Raw genomic sequence first — 16311 nt, forward strand, 5'->3', positions numbered from 1 at the left:
AATAGGTAGGTAAACTGAGGGCCGGCGGTTTGACTGAGAAAGAGGGGGAAAAAAGTAAAAATCTGATTTCCTGACTTCCCAGACCTATGCCCAGAGAGTGTGGTCCTGCCGCTTGCTCCTGCTGGTTTTGTTTTACTGAGGCCTCATCGAGCTCTGGGAAATAGGCTGTGGTAGGTTATTACACAGACATATCCCCCCCCCCCCCCCCAAAAAAAAAGCAGCATTGTCAGAAATAATTAAAACTATAATTGCAAAGATAAATGGAAGAACAGCATCTCGTGATGTTGTATTTCTGGCTTTTTATTTTTAATTGGGATTGTTCTCATGCTTGCTAATTGAGAAAATACAGCCAGTCACAGAGCCTTGGATGCGAATGAGCAAAGCTACCCTGGTTTTTGGTAGCAATGGGGATGGCCACGGGCTCTCCAGGAGCGAATAGAAAGGTGGAGGGGGATTTGACTTGAAAATCTGCCTTTAAATACAGGGGGAAAAGCATCTCTGTATTTTCCAGTTTACAGAAAACCCTAGTTATACATGCCTAAGGTTTCTGGTCCAGTCTTAAGACCACCTATGAGCACTCATTTCTGCTAACCATCACTGACAAACAACTGCTGTTGGCTCTGTTTTACAGATGGGGAAACTGAGGCAGAGAGCAACACAGGGGCCTCCTCGAGTCCTGGTGTCCCTGCGGCGACAGCCAAGGAGAAATCCCGGCGTCCCCTGTCTCCCAACCACGGAAACACACTCTCTTTGCCTTAAAAAAAAAAGGGCCGATATTTCTTAAATACAGATAAAAACTATAAAGCCTTGAAATTTTGAGCAGCTGTTGTTTTATGTCTTTATGAACTGTACTGATGCCTGTTATAAAAGGTCGCTTTGCTGGCGGCACAAGCACTCCGAGCCCGTTTACTACACATCCCCGTTTTACCATCTCCTGAATATATGCCATGGCAGCGGCGTTACCCGCGGTTCAGCTCGCTGCCTCCATCGCCTTCGCACCCCGGCAGCCCCCTGCGATGGCGAAGCCGTTTTCACCGCTGCCGCGCGGTTGGGATACAACAGAACCCAAGGTTTCCAGCCAAGGTCAGCCCACCGGGGATTGCTAACCGTGCCGGGGACCCGCCAGCGGTGCCCCCGCGGCAACCCAAGGGATGGATGCCCGTGCCCCCCACCACTCCCAGGGCACGCATCCAAGAAGCATCGTGCGTAGAAAGCCAAGACTCGGTGGCACTCTTCCCAAAAGCGGAGACTTAATCCTTGTTTCCACATCAAATCCCAGCCGGGAAATTAAAAAGTGACCTTCTTCAAGCTCCCCGTTGGTTACCGGTGTGCTCCTTGTTCTGTTTGGGGTCCCAGGCTGGCGGGTAACACGGGTTACTGCTGCCACCTAAACACCTGCCCTGCTTGACGGCAGAAGGTTTTCTATGTCAGAGTCAGATAAGAGGCAGCTTGGTTTTCTTTTTAATAGCACGCAGAGAATTTGCAAACTGCCTTGAGTTCCCCGGAGAGGAAAGGTGCATGACTGTTACGGGAATTGTTTGTTCTTACAATAAAAAGTAGTGAATTATCAACGATCTCTGCTTAAAACAGGGCAATCGTTTGCTGCTGATCTAAGATGACCCAGAAGTTGCCTGTAGATGGAGCCTTACTTTCTGCAAGGATTACGCTGAGCCTCCCTCCAAAAAAGGCCAGCGAGCTGGAAATGGAAGCACCCAAAATCCAATACAGGAAAACCACAACCAGCCTGAAAAGCCTCCAGGTTTCCTCCACCGCTAGCACGCGGTTCCGCTCTCTCGCATCTCCTCCTTTCTGCAATGCCATGTGTGGTTAAAGAGCTGATCTTGGGAAGCAAGGAGCTTCCACCAGCCCTGCCGAAGCCAGGGAGACTCACAGGCTCAGCCCAACTCGTGGACCAGCCAGCAGCCCCCTACGAAGGAGGACAGGAGAGGACCTGGCCCCTCCAGACCTAGCAGGATCCTGGCTAATTCTGCAAGTGCAACGAGCTGGAATTACGGGGCTCAGTTTCTCAAAGCCCAACTCCTCAGCTAGCTTCAGTCTGAGCCCCAAGAAAAGTGCCATTTTGCGGAGAGGACAGCAGAGGACACCCACATCTGCTCCCACCATGGGTAGCGCTATCTGCCAGGAGAAAACCCCACCAGGGCACCCACGCTAGACATCTACCGCAAACATCCCCCACACAGAAAGTCAGCCCAGGGCAGTTTCCCCTTCCTGGCTCTCCGTAGGGGATCGTAGCCTGCAAATAAACACCAGCCACATCTTTGAACCTCTCCACCTTTGGGCTGCTACGTGCAACCCGCTGTTGATGCCACCCCTTTGGGTTGCTGCGTGCAACGCCTTGCCCGCCTCCAGGCGCCAAGGGAAGACGGAAAAGCTGCTTGCTACTCAGAGGCTGCAGAGGGGCAGCAGGGAAATAGGGGTGGGAGAGAAGAGGGGAGTCATTGGGAACCAGCAGCGCTAGAAGACATGAGGAGAACTGAGGGCAAACGGGAGCCGGAGGCCAGAAACCTGACTGCAGCAGGGAAAGCTAAACTTGAAAAGAAAAAAGGGAGGGGGTGAGAGCATGGAAAAGATGCACTGGAGAGCCTGGGCAGGGGCAGAGGTTGAGGAGGGAAATGGGTAGAGAGCAAGTGCTTTTGGGGCAGGGGGGTGCTAAGCACCGGCACTCAGAGTCCCACCAGGGGATGCAGAGTTCCTTACAGGAAGGCTAAAATACCCCACCGCTCCGGGGCTGGCTGCTTCACAAACATCCTCTCTCACAAACAGCACAGAAAAAGAGGCCAGAAGCTTAAAAAAAAAATTAAAAAAAAATAAAAAAAAATAAGGAGATCCAAGTCAGCCCTCTGCTGGCAGCAGGCTCAGCCGGCACCGGAGCCACGGGGCTCCCCGGGGAAGGGGCTCAGCCCCCCGCACAGCTCGCTCACATCCTGCTCTGACCTCCACAAGCGTTGCCTGCGAGAGCCCCAAACCCCACGCTTCACTGGGGAGGCAAATTCAGAAAGGGAAGAAAAGAGCGCCAAGGCCAAAGGCATCTCTCTGGGGGACTGTCTTCTCTCAACCGCCTTGCTCGCTCCAGCTCGGGTTAATCATCCTCGCAGTTCAATTATGAAGAGCAGAAGGAAACGCGCCCTCTCCTCTCCTGCTGTGCCACGGCCCCCAGTTACACGTTGCGACGACAAGTGCGTCCCAGCGGGTCCCTGGCTGGGACCGAGGAATCAGGATGCGCCTGGCACAGGCAACATCCCAAAGTCTGGCAGGCGCCGTGCCGGGAGGCAGGCAGACAAGCGACCAACGCCTCTGTCCCCAGCACAGACCTCGAGCCGGAGCCAGTTTCCCACCACCGCGGTACGCACCGAACGTTTCCCCTCTACCCAGACCACCCCAGCCGCAGAAAGCTTGCCTGACCCCCCCCCGCTCCGTGCCTCCGCCACCCAGGCGAGCGAAGCACCCTCTGCTCAAGCTGGCACAAGCTCCTCACCCCTGCCGACGGCTCGACTGCTAACGGAGAGCACGACAGGCTGGTGCCATCCCTGTGCCTGAATTTGGGAAGAGCAGCAGCTCTCTGCTGCAGCCCTGTTACTCCAGGTCTGAGCGAGGGAGCAGCCAGCCTTGCGTGGGGGGCACCCGCCGCTCGCTATTGCGGAGAAAGCGGCAGGCTAACTCCTCCAGACTCACGTCCCGCTATTCCCGTGCTTCTTCCTCAAGTCCCAGGGCTGCTCGCCCAGCTGGATTAACCAGCACAGGTTCTCCCTGGGCCGCCTAAAGCACGCACAGCACGACCCAAAGCCCCGGACGCGAGCTGGCTCCCCATCGCCCGCCGAAAAAGGCTGGGCTGCTATCTGCTCATCTGGCCACGCTGCTGCGATGTCTATCGAGAGCTGCTATCCTACGCGGGCAATGCGCCATGTACACCTGTAACTCATTCAGGGAACGAAAAGGGATGCTCTGCCGTATTGTGCAGCGTAGAAGCGGCCCATCTGCATATAAGCTGCCTGCATTTCTCCTACAGCAAACGGCGTAAGGTAAAGCATCCATCAGAATTCATAAGACGCACCCCTGGAGTAAAAGATTGATTTGATATTAACAGGTTCGTGCAGAGACTATAAAGCGATCAAGGCGAAACGCTGACACCTCGGAGGCATCGCAGCCTTGGAAACCCGCTGGCAATGCAGGCTGGCATCGGCGCAGGCAGCGCGGACCCCCCCCTCCCCTCCCACACAGGCACACGCACGGAGACAACTTCGGGAGCATCAGGCAGCGCTAACTCACTGTCTGCCACCTAAGCCCCTTTGTCAGCTCCTCGTCTGGCACCCGCAGCCCCCCGCCAGCACCCACGGGAGGTTGCCAGCCCCGCGCTGCAGCCCGCTCCCCGCAACGCAGCACCAGCACATCTGTCCCCCCCAAAACCGCTCCGCCGGGGCGTCCCCTGCCACGATGGGGACGAGCCCCAGGACGCACGCAAAGTCTCCAGCCGGTCCCAGGACCCTCCGGCAGCCCCGCTCGGCGCACAGCATCCCCCGAGAGCCGCAGCCAGGACCCCCCCCCCATGCCCCCCATGCCCAAAATCCAGCTGCTCCTACCTGAGCGTGGCGCTCTCCCCTTGTCGCACAGTCACGTTGTCCATAGCTTTGGGGAAGGTGGCATCTCCGCTGCGCACGGGCACTCCTGCGGGCACAAGGAAGAGCAGCCTGAGACAGAGGACGACTAGGCACCTCCAGGGCAGGGCTAAGCACCCACCGACCCCCATCCTGGGCAGCAGGGACTTTTCCAACAGGCAAAAAACACACCCGACAAGGCCACCAGGAGCGAAAAGAGGGGCGGGGGGGGGGAAGGGGGAGAGAGAAGGAGGGAGGGGGTGCGTGTGTGTGGGGACGGGGGGGAGCAAAACCACCGGGGCGAGCGATGCGGAGCTCCACGGAGATCAGGAGAGCCCCCGGCAAGGCAGCCTGCGAGCACTGAGCCTGCCGAGCGGCATCCGGAGGGAGTCCCCAGTATCCTTGGGTGAGGGAGGAGGACGGGAGGGCCGGGGGGGAGGAGGAAGAGGAGGAGAGAAGGTGCAGAGCAAGAGATGAAGGTCACAGATGTGTGTCTGCTCGAGACGCTACTTTAAGATTCAGTTGGGCACGCGCTGCGGAGATCTGGCATCAAAAGTTTATAACCCAAGGAGGAAACGTAAGTGTCTCTGGCAGGAAAGGGAGGGCAGCCATAAAAACAGGCTGGGGGAGCAAAACAGGCTTGGAGTTGGGCTCTTTGCCGGCTGTTGCTCTTTCGTTTAAAAAAATAGAGGGAAAAGGAAAACGAAGACAAAAAAAAAAACCAAAACCAGAAAAAACCACCAAAACCCAAAAGCTCCCCAAAATGCCGATTCTGTCGCAAGATCGAAACTTCCCCGCGGAGCTGCAGGCGACGTCCCCACCGCCCGGACGCGAGGCAGAAGCCAGCGACGCTCCTCGGCTCCACGAAGTGGGTCTGCAGAGCCCCCCCTCCCCGCGCCGTGGGTTCGGAGTGGGAGGCTGCTCTCCCAGCTGCTGCTCAGCCGAAAATCGGGGAGGACGGGGCGCGGGGGAGCGGGCGAGGCGGCGGCAGCAGCATCCCAGCCCCGCCGGCGCGGCTGGCCCGCAGCATCCCTGGGCGGCGCGCAGGCTGACTTCCCGGGGTTGTCATGGCAGCGGCTCCATCACTGACCGGCACTTTGGCTCCCGCACACCCGCACGCACCCAACACCCGCACACCCGCGGGCGGGGAGCGGAGCGGGCGCACGCTTCACACACGCCAGCCTTTAACCCCCGCCGCACCACGCTCCTCGGCACGCAGAGGGACCCAGGCTCCTACTAGCCAAGGGGACCCCCCCACCCACCCCCCCGCCTCCCGCCCCCCTTTAACCATTTCAACCCCGGCTGCAAAGGGGACTTTGCTCATGCAACGCACGCTGCACAGCCTCACGCTCGCCATACAGCAGGATGCTGGCTCCCCTGCCCACCCGAACTCCCTCGCTGCATCTTGCGCTGCATCTTTCTCTGCATCCACCTGTTGATGCGTCCCCCACCCCGCTGCAGGGCTGGGACCGCTTTCTCCCCCGTGCCCAGGCAGCAGAGAGGGGCTGGGAGCCTGCAGGCAGGGCAGTGAGAAACGGCGTCCTGCCACCACGCGTCCGCCCCGCAGGGTCGTGGAGGCTGGAGGGGAGCTTCAGAGGATCTCCCTGCCCTATCCCTGCAACAAATGTCCTCTTTGGAGACACCCAGAGACCACCGTTTACCTCCTCAAAGAGCAATTGAGGGCACCAAGACCTCGGTGACCATCCAGACACATCTGTGTCCATGCCTACAAAAGAAAACCAACCTCACGCTGCCATCTCCCCACAGTGTGCTGTACAGTTCCTCATGCCCAAGCCAAGACAGGCTGGACCTCGGCTGGGTGCCTTCCTCCAAAGGGCATCTGTCTCTTCTACTGAATATATCACGGGGAAGCTGCCCCCTTCCAGGGGCCAGAGGAGGAGCGTAACAACCAGTGGAAGTTTTAGCTATTTTGGGACCTCAACCTCATTCAAAGACCCAAACACAGCTGCTAAAACTGATACAGACATTTTGCAAGGGTTTTTCAGTGATCCCAAGCCCAATTATCAGCATGGCAGGTCCATTGTACACAGCAGTGGGACGCAGCGACCCTAAATACATCACTAGCCGCGGGCTAGCACTGCAGAGATGCACGCTGGCTCCCGGCACCAGCTATGGCTGCAGGCACCAGAGGGATGCTCACTGCAGCTTAGATAAATAGGACAGCCTAGGAACCGAGGGAAGCGCCGAGAAAAGCAGGGCTGAGTTTTCCATCAGAAAGCTCTTCAGCTGCTGCCGAAAAGTTGGCTTAACCCCACACATGCAGGTTGGCTGCTTCAATGCCAGGCATCCTTTGGGGAGAAGGATGGAGAGGAAGGACATCCCATCTCTTTCCCAATCTGCTCCCACCCTGGTAGGCACAGAGGAACCGGGTCTGCTGGCAGGGAGGGAGCAGCAGCAGAAAGGAATCAGCACAAACCCGCTGCAGCTCCCCACCAGCGAGACAGCCCGACCCCGGGTGCTCCCGAGCCTCGTCCAGCAGCAGCACGAGCTCCAGCGGGGAGGATGCTGCAGGGACCAGAAGCTCTGCTGGGTAAAATGGTGTTTATCCCTTGGGATAGGAAGCCGTAGACATAGAGCGCGTGTAGCAGAAAGCCTGCCAGAGCCAGCGCGATTCAGGAAAGGTGAGATTTAAAGGGGGGGGAAAAGCCTGTCTGTCTCAGAAGGAGCCTCCGAGGAGACTGGAGAGACATGGCTACATGAGCAGATGTAAAGGCAGGGCATGAACGGATAGACAGACAGCTAAACCGGCTGCTACAGACAGCTGGGCACAGGTAAGCATATACAGGGCATCAGGGAGGGAAAGAGGGATGTTGTATATATTTACGTAATAAAAACCTGCCTAGCTGGGTCCAGACCCAGCAGCCTGGGACAGCTATGCAGGAGACTGCAGGAGATACGTCTTTTGGGCAGCCCACAGTGGGTACAGGCAGCCCGAGCAGCCTCTCCTGACGCGGTCTCCTGGACCTCCCCATCACAAAGAACTTCCAGTCCCACCGCTCTGGTTAATGCCACCTCCTGAGCGAGCACGCTGGCATCAAGTGAAGGGAGCAAGCTGGGACACGGGGGAGAAAAGGGCAAGGGAAAAAGGACTTGAAATCCAGGAGGCTACAAAATCTGGATGCAAACACAAAGTCAGCAGATGCAAAAGCAGAGCCACTTTTGTACCTAGACAGGTTGCAGACCTGAGGTTGTATGGGGAAGTCATGCGGGTGGCTTCAGCTCAGGTCCATGTCTAAAAATATCACCTAACTGAGAGGGACTCAGAGGCTGGCACAGGCCCTGGGGGCACCAGGCATATGGCAGTGGCAGATCCTGCTCCTCACGGTGACGTTAACAAGCCCTGACCTTCTCTCATCATCCCAGAGGCTCGGAAAGAAACCGAGACTGCAAGGACGAGTCCCTGCACCTCCCCGTCTCTCGCCTCCCAGCCGATTGTCAATCTCAGCTTTTATTAGCGGTGCAGTTTGGCCTCCATCTCCCTCGGAGATTTCTCCCTCGTTGCTCTAATCAGGAGCTCGCAAATGTCAAGAGTACAGGCCTGGAAGTAATTAGTGAGGGACCAGAGCCCGGGGGCTGTGGAGTGGCTCAGCGGCACCTCTGCTCCGGCACCGGGCTGGGGAGCAGCCTGAAGCCACCCGGACCTACGGCCGGCCGCCCTGGGTTTTATTCTCCAGCCTCATTGCTGCTCCCGGATCATTTTCCCCTTCTCCACACAGCTCAGGGCACGCCGAGATGCCCTCTGTGCAGCGGGGAGCCGGTCCGGCTCCCTTGAGATTAATGCAGCGAGGGATGGGGAGACTCCAGTGACACCGGGACCCTAGGCACTTGGCCAGCAAAAGTCACCTCCTCGCTCATGAGCGCCCTTTGGGACACTGCCTCTTCCAAAAGGGCTCCAAAGAGCATTTCTAACTCCTTTTAAACCATAGCTCTTCACAGCCTATGGCCTTCCCAAGAGCACGCTGCCCAGGTGGAGGAACGCTATGAAGCGCAGACACAGCTGCCCTTCGCCTCAGGACAGCGACTTGTCCCACGGTGGGCACAACAAACCACCACGTCCTTCTCAAAGCGGAAAACGCAGTCCTCGACAGGCAGGGGAAACTGAAAATCTTAAGGCAAAGATCATAAAAAGCAGCTTGCTCTTCTTTTTCGGAGATGAACTTTGGTGTCTCTGAGCCATTCAGCCTTGTGCGCAACGGAAGGGGTTAACGCTGCACCCAGGAAAGCAAAATCCCAGCAGAGCTGCAGGGGAGAGCAGTCCTTGGAGAACCGGGGCTTGTTTAATCAAAGAGCTAATCCTTGCTCGCAGGGGTTCGCCCGGCAGCACCGGTGGAAGTGGAAGTTCTCCAGATCTCCCTCTGGAAACCCCAGACGAGCTTTTTCAAAGACTACAGCTCCTCTCCAGTTCCCAGCTTGCAGACAGCTGCTCGGCGCTTTCCAAAACCCGGGCTCTTTTAAAGACATCTCTCTCCTGGGGCATGTGAAATTTCTAATCCTGAACATCTTGGCCACAGTATCTGGCCAAGATGTCTGTAACACCTCCATGGTGAATATAGAGAGTTGTATCTTGTTGGTATCCTGCTACGTACAGATGGCGTCTGGGCTCGGGGCTATAAGATTTTTAACTAATATCTTTCTGCACTATTATCCCCTCCTCCCTTTTCTCCCACCTCCTCTTTCTTTCCCTCCCTCTCTCCATCTGTCCCTACCCCCTCTCTTCTCCACCTTTTCTCTTGCACGCTTGCAGCTGCTAATTTTTACCCAGCGTATTTGGCAATCCATCCCGACACCTCTTCCCCCACACCCCACCGCCCTGCTTCTCCCTTTTCCCGTTTGCTGCCAAATATTCTTGTTTCTTCACCCGAAAGCGAGTACGGAGAGCACCGTGCACGGGCAGGAGAAGCACCATGCAACGCAGCACGGAGAATCACATCTCACGGTCCCGGGGTAAAGCTGAGCATCTGTCGGTGTGCAGAGGGGGGGACAGCAAAGCATCACCCCCTTCCCAGGATGAAAGCCTTCGGAAAGCTGTTCGCAGCTCGACTGACCGCTGCCCGGCCGACGGCACACGCTCAGCTCTCCCCCTCTGTTCCCCCTGCCTTTCTCTGGCAGAATTTATTTATCCCACTTAATTTTTCCAGTTGTTTTATCTTGTTTTATCTTCACACTAAATCAGGCTCTCTCCACAAACTGAACTTTTATTTTCCATGCTGTTACATTTAATGCATTTTATCGCATGAATTTAGGAAAAAAAAAAAAAAACAACCCAAAAAACCCACACACAAAAACTGCTGAGGTAATTGTGAAAAAAACCACAGCCTATTCTTCAAATTGATCGCAGTGCTTGAGCTCACCTGGGCAGAAAATGCAAACTCAAGGCTCATTTTCCTTGCCAACACCCGACTGCTGGACTGGTTTAGCAGCCAATGCCCAGGTAGCCCCTCCGACACCACCCTCGTGCCCTAAATGCACAAATCCTCCCCGCTTCCATAAAATCCTTCCGAGAACGCGCAATCCCAGCCTGGGGTCACGGCGACAGCACGACGAGGCAGGTCGTGGTTCAGGAGGACCTGCAACGCCCGCTCGACTGCACGACCACGGCGGTGGATTTGAACAGGAGAACTTTACGCTTAATGCTCGGCACGCGGCTAAAATCCCCGGCCGAACCAGAGACATACGGCACGCTGAAAGGGCGCGTAAACCTGACAGCTGGAAATACAAACAGGAGGCAGCTCTGAAGACGCCCGCCTTGCGGAGTTAAAAGCAGCCTCCCCCGTTACACCAAATATTAAAGGTGGGGGGGGGGGAAACCCTTCTGAAAACACCCTGCTCAAGCAAACCTTAAAGGGGCTGGGACACCGGGGTACAGCAGAACCACGCAGAGCCGTCAAACATCGCCCGAAAAGCCTGACAGGTGAGGATTTCATTTTCCAGCAGTATTTCTGACAACGATCCAGGATGGTTTTTTTATTTTTTTTTTCCCCCTAAGGAAAGCAAAATGTTAAGATTTTTCTTCGTGATGCCAAGATTGTTTTTTGTTGTTGTTGTTGCCATTCCTGTTGGTATTTAGTGCATTTGGGCAAGTTTTCAACTCCCATGCAGTCTTTCCCTTAAAACCCAGCTCTCGAGGGAAGGGGCGGAGGGGGGGGACACACACACCATTACAGACATGCGACATTTTACTTCGTTGACAAAACATTTCCATATCAGAATACGCCAAAGTTCAGCCTGCTTCAAAAAAAAAAAAAAATAAAAAAAAAAAATAGAAAATTGCCAGCTGATTGCCAAACAGCACAACAAAAACCCCGTTGCATCGTACAGCCTCTGCCGGCATCCATCAAAGAGGCGTTTCCAGGAGCCCATTCCCAAATTTCCCGCATCCCTGGGAAGCGGAAGGAAAAATCAGAAAAGGAGGGAATTGGAGCAATAGAGAAGAGAAAGGAAGTGCAGGGTGGGGGAGCACCTTCAGCTGGGGGTCCTCAGTCCAAAGAGGGGTGTCTGCAGTCACCCCGCTGCAGGCAGGGCACACCGGGGGGGGGGGGGGGACACGACACCCCGTTTGGGGGGACCGGAGGGGAGCACTGACCCACAGGGCCAGGCGAGGAGGACTCCAAGGCTATGCACCTGCAAGCACACCCCTTCAAGGCAAATTTATCTGGGGGCGGGGAGAGGACACAGGTAGTCCCTGCCTTTCCCCTTAATTCCAGGGTGCAGCAGGCAATTTGCAGCACACGGGAGGCTCCTGCACCTGCAGGAACGGGGAGGGAGGCAGCCAGCTTGTCTCCACCTCTGCACAGCTTTGCCCCTGTGCAGGATGAGGCCAAACGCCCTTTGGACAGTGAGCAGTAATTAAAATCCTGCCTGCTTCGATACCACCCCAAAACCCATGGGTTTTCCATAGTGGGGTTGCTCGGCGGAACCTGAATGCGTTACCGGTACCCGTGCGCACAGTACAGGCACGCTGTGGCTGCTGGGGACAGCCACCGTGCGTGGGGACAGGGTCCATGTTCCCCTCCCCAGACCAATGCAGGGCGGGCAGTTCCGAGGTTGCAAAATGCCCCCTTCTTGCTCTGAAGCCTCTGAGCTACGGGGGAAGAGCTGCTCCATCCACCCGTGGCCCAAAGTCCTATTTAGAGAGAACGGAGGAAAAAAGTAGGTTACGAACAGCGGAGGCAGACGAGCTGCTGTAAACAGGGCAGCAGCGCTGCACGCTCCCACGGGCTCTCGGCTGCTCGGCCAAGCACGGGGCAGCGCCACGGCCCCGCTTCCCCCGACTGCCGCCTCCAAGGGCCCCCCCCACCCCGTAGCCCCAGAGAGAGCGCAGGGGGTGGGAGCCGATGTCAGGGTGCTGATGGAGCCACGGCAAGCTGCATGCACCCATCTTTCCAGGTACTGGGGGTGGGGGGGTGCCCCAAAAACCCTACACAGCTTTTCTGCAGAGGGAGGGACACGGCCATTTTGTCAGGCTGCACATACCCACCGCATCCAAGGAAGCAGGAGCACAAGTCCATCACGTACGCTTGCCTTTGCGAAATCATTTGCCAGCCCAAAGAAAGCCAAAGGCCAGACACACACCTCGATCCTCACCCTACGTGGGCATCTCGGGTTCACCCCAAACCCTACGAATGAGCCTGACTCAGTGCCGGGGGGGGCAGAGGTCCGAGTTTGGCAAAAGCCACAGGAAGTATTTAAGTGCCACAAGCTGAACCTGAACAACAAAGAGAGAGGGAAGAGGCCATGCCCAGGGCGGGGGTCTCCAACCCCAAGGTCCATGGGGCCAGGAGCACGGACAGGCCTGAAGGCATCTCTGAGATGGAGGAGTTCGAGATGTGCAGATGGGAACGAGCTCCGACAGCAAAAGAGCCAGGCTGGGTTTGACGTGGTTCCTCCATCACTGGTACCATCCTCATGTACGAGGTGTGGAGACACAATCATGTTCTCAAGTTAGTCCAGGAGCAGGAGAAACACCAGAAAAGGGGCTCATGACCACAAACGGCTCAGCATCGCTGAGCCCGGGCACGTAATGTTCATTTGAATCTTAGCAGCCATTACAGACTAGAAATGGAAAACGGGACGCAGGATTTACTCCCGCATCTACCACGGTCTCACCCTGACCGCGGGCAAGGCGGCGAACCTCTCGGAGCCCCCCAGCTTCCCCTGCCTGCCAAGCGGAGCAGGAACATTTCTTCCCTCTCCCGGGAGCATTTCAAGGCTCATTTCATAGACGCTTGCAAAGTGTTTTGCGAGCTCTTAGCTGAATGAATAAAAGAACAAATAAATAGATAGCACATGGCCCTCTTTACCCTATTTCTAAATACGAAGCCATCGCATAGCCTCTGGGCTTATTTATAAAATACAGAGACGTGGAAATGATCAGAGCGCAGTTGTGCCACCTACGCTAGTTGCTGGAAGAGGGAACCACCACGCTCTTGGCTGTCCTGGGAGGCTCAGAAACGGTGTCCCCAGCACACATGCAGAAGGTGAAAGAAAGGAAAACGCTATCTACCCATTCTCCTCAGCACGCACTGATATTTTTCACACCTGGATGATACGAGAGCCACCCACCTCAGGGCTGGCTGGGCCAACACAACCTGCTCGGAGGCAGGAGGACCAGGCGTCCCCCCCGTCCTCGTGCAATGCAGACGTGAGTGACTGCACACCCTGGTGCCCTGCACAGCCCCGCTCCGACGCAGGGCACCAGGGTTTGCCGACCTGGACCGAACCTCAGACCTGCCTCAGGATCGGCAGAGTGGCCAACACAGCAAGATTTAGAGATGAAGAAGGAGGGAGGAAGAGAAAAATATGCCCAATTAGGTAGAGACAAATGGGAGCTTGAAAAATCTGTATTCCCCTGCAAGCAACGGCTTGTGCCCTGCGGCACGAGAGCTGCAGCACTGCAGCCTTCATCCCCTCCAAAACAGTCCTCTCCTCTCAGGCAGGATGGTCCCCAACAGCCCCGTGGCTCCCACCACTGAGCAACGCACCCCTCGCCCTGTCCACCATCGCCCCGGTGAGCCCAGGAGCCTGCCTCTGCCTTGACACACTCATTCTCACACCTACCCACGTGCCCACTCTCCCAGGGCAACCAGCCGATGCGCACGAGCCTTCAGAACGTTCTCGCTGATGGGGCAGCTCTCGGCTCCTGCCTGCGCTGCCCGCTGGAAGAGGCAGGAGGGCTGGGGGCAGAGGGGAGCAAACGGGGTCTCTGCGGAATTGGGGAGGAAAACGCACCCGCTCCCCCTCCTCGCCCCTGCAGTGCTGCTGGGCAGGTCCCGTGGTCGTGTTAAGCAGGTAAAGGTCTAAAAGCTTATTCTCCGCCTGTCTGAACCACCCAGGCTTCGCGGGCTGCAAGTCCCGGGAGAAATAAAAATTCTCGGCATTTTCAGTCTTTCCCCTCTGTGGCCAGTGCAGATGATGTTTTTTCACCTTTGAAATGCTCGCTTCTAAGGGCTGAAGTGAGGGGAAAAAAACATTACGTGAGGGAAAGATCTCGGTTCCTGAAGGCTTTGGAAAACTTCCCCGAGAGTTTGATTTGAGCTGTGGGTAAATGCCAGCGCAGGTCCCCCACTCTCTGAACCAGCGTATCTGCTCCGTGCGTGTCTCGCTGCTGATTTATTCCCAGCGGTATCGGGCACCAGGAGATAAATATGCAAGTTGCAAAGCTGGGGTGTGGATGGGAACATCTCCATCTTCCTAGGTCAGTTTTAATTCATCTTTCAGAGTCAGCCCGGTCTGAGCCGTTCACTTCTGACTCCAACCCAATTCTCTTCAAAGCCCGGATCTGTCTGGGTTCTGGGATTAAAATCTAGGTTTGCAGCAAACAAAACTAAGCATGCTTTATGAGCAGGAGTAACCTTGGGGGAGGGTTTGACTGCAGTTTCAAAGGCTGAGCAAGGTTTCTGTACACAGCACTGACTCAGTTCTGCTCGCTGTCAGCAGTCCCTGCTATCTCCAGGTTGCTGACAACCCGACAATCTCCGATACCGCAGTAAGGAAACAACCTGCAAGCTGCAAAGCCCGTTATCCCATTTTGCGGAGAGAATAATGAGGCGGGAAAAGACAAAGGAACCCAAATATTGTTGAGGAAATAAAGAGACCTGCCCAAGGCCAGCCTGGAAACCCAGGGTCCCTCCACTGTGCGCCGTTCCCCACGGACACGTGGCCTTGGAGCATCCTAGGTTGCCCCCAAGAGCTGACAACCTCCACCGACAAATAGCCCTGAGGCTCCTTCTGCCATATTCAGGCCAAAGCCCCTTTTATCCCACCACGACCGTTCCCAGAACAGCATCCAGCAGTTCCAAAGTGATCTCCCCAGGCTCGACGTGGTCGGTGCGAGACACCACGGTCCCCAGGGAAGGGCATCAGACAGCACGATGAGCTGGAGAGCTCCATCGCTCGCCTGCCCAGCCTGCGTCCCCTAACGCACGCTGTTATTAAAGCCGGCATTCGTCACGTTAAGCGGCTGTTGTAACATAAAGCAACACTGTCAAGAAAAACATGAGCGTTGCGGATGGGCGGCATTTTCTTCCTAACTGCTTTATTTTTATTTATTTGTGGGTTTGGTTTTTTTCCCCTCCCATCTCCTTCACCCTTTAAAACTATCCCTGCTATTGCGGCTGGCTCCGCAAGCCACCATCCTGATAAGCAGCCGCTTGCTCACTTCTCCCGGACCTCGCAGGCTCTCCTATTCATTGTTGTTTCTCCGTCGCTACAAATTGGCACTTCTAAAGAGATTTCCAGGCCAAGCATTAACCCCCTCCGGAGCCCAGCCACATAAACACACGCGTTATTTGTCAAACGAGAGGAAGGCCAGTCAAGCTGTAGGGAAATTTTAAGTGACTTGTCTGAAACAGCACGGAGGAGCGAAGGCGGAGGAGCCGCGGCAGACATCCCTAACTGCTACAGGACCTTCTCTCTTCCTTCCAGCCCTGTCTGCAGCCGAAACCCTGAAATCCTCCGTCTGCCCCATAAATCAGCAAGCGCAAAGCTCCCTTTCGGAGCCAGGAATAGGACCCAGGAGTCCTGACATCACACGGCCATATTTAAGCACAAAATAAGGTTTCCTCTCGTTGCAAATTCCAGTCCAAACTCCTTTTAGAAAAAGGTTTATAGAGGTTTTATTTATTGTCAACTCCCGGATGATAAAATGAGGCCGCTACAAGTCCTATTTATTTCCCACCCTCACAGGAATCGGAGGGGCTGAGATGTGAAACAAATGAAGGGCTCCAGCGCTGACCCTGGGCTCGTGCCGGTTTGCAGACCGCTGGGTGATTATTTTATAATAGCTGATAGCATCTGTGATTTAATGCAGCTGTTAGAAATTAGCAAGGACTCCATCGAAAGCGTCCCAGTCACTCACGATAACAGGCTAATAAATCATTCCCCCAGTGCTCTGTGGCATTTATGGTTCTATTTTAGAGATGCAAAGCATAGATCCGGCTGCTCTCCTGGACTTATTTTTATTTATACTTTTAATAATGCAATTAAATAAATAAATTTAGGATGTTGTGACTCTGTTGCCAAAAACAGCGCCGATGAGAACTTCCCCTGCATGACTTCCCTTCGTTATTTTTCTCCCCACTAGCCAATTAAAGGGAAAACAAATGGCTCCAAGGCTCCTCCAAGATATTGCTTCCAACGCATGGGGTGAAAATCTCGCACCACTGAAATCCGAGGGAGG

The 16311-nt window shown here is 55.6% G+C and overlaps 1 protein-coding gene across 5 annotated transcripts in view; it reads right to left on the reverse strand.

Moving 5' to 3' along the window:
- LOC129196204 (opioid-binding protein/cell adhesion molecule homolog) overlaps positions 1 to 16311 on the reverse strand; it is a 287692-nt gene that overhangs the window by 91190 nt on the left and 180191 nt on the right. For 2 of the 5 annotated variants that reach the window (XM_054803281.1, XM_054803284.1), the window contains one exon: positions 4599 to 4683. In XM_054803281.1, coding sequence (XP_054659256.1) covers positions 4599 to 4683 — 85 coding nt within the window. The other 3 variants (XM_054803283.1, XM_054803282.1, XM_054803280.1) reach the window with 3 other exon arrangements.

The sequence above is a fragment of the Grus americana genome, chromosome 24, assembly GCF_028858705.1.
Source record: "Grus americana isolate bGruAme1 chromosome 24, bGruAme1.mat, whole genome shotgun sequence".
NCBI classification, from domain to species: Eukaryota; Metazoa; Chordata; class Aves; order Gruiformes; family Gruidae; genus Grus; species Grus americana.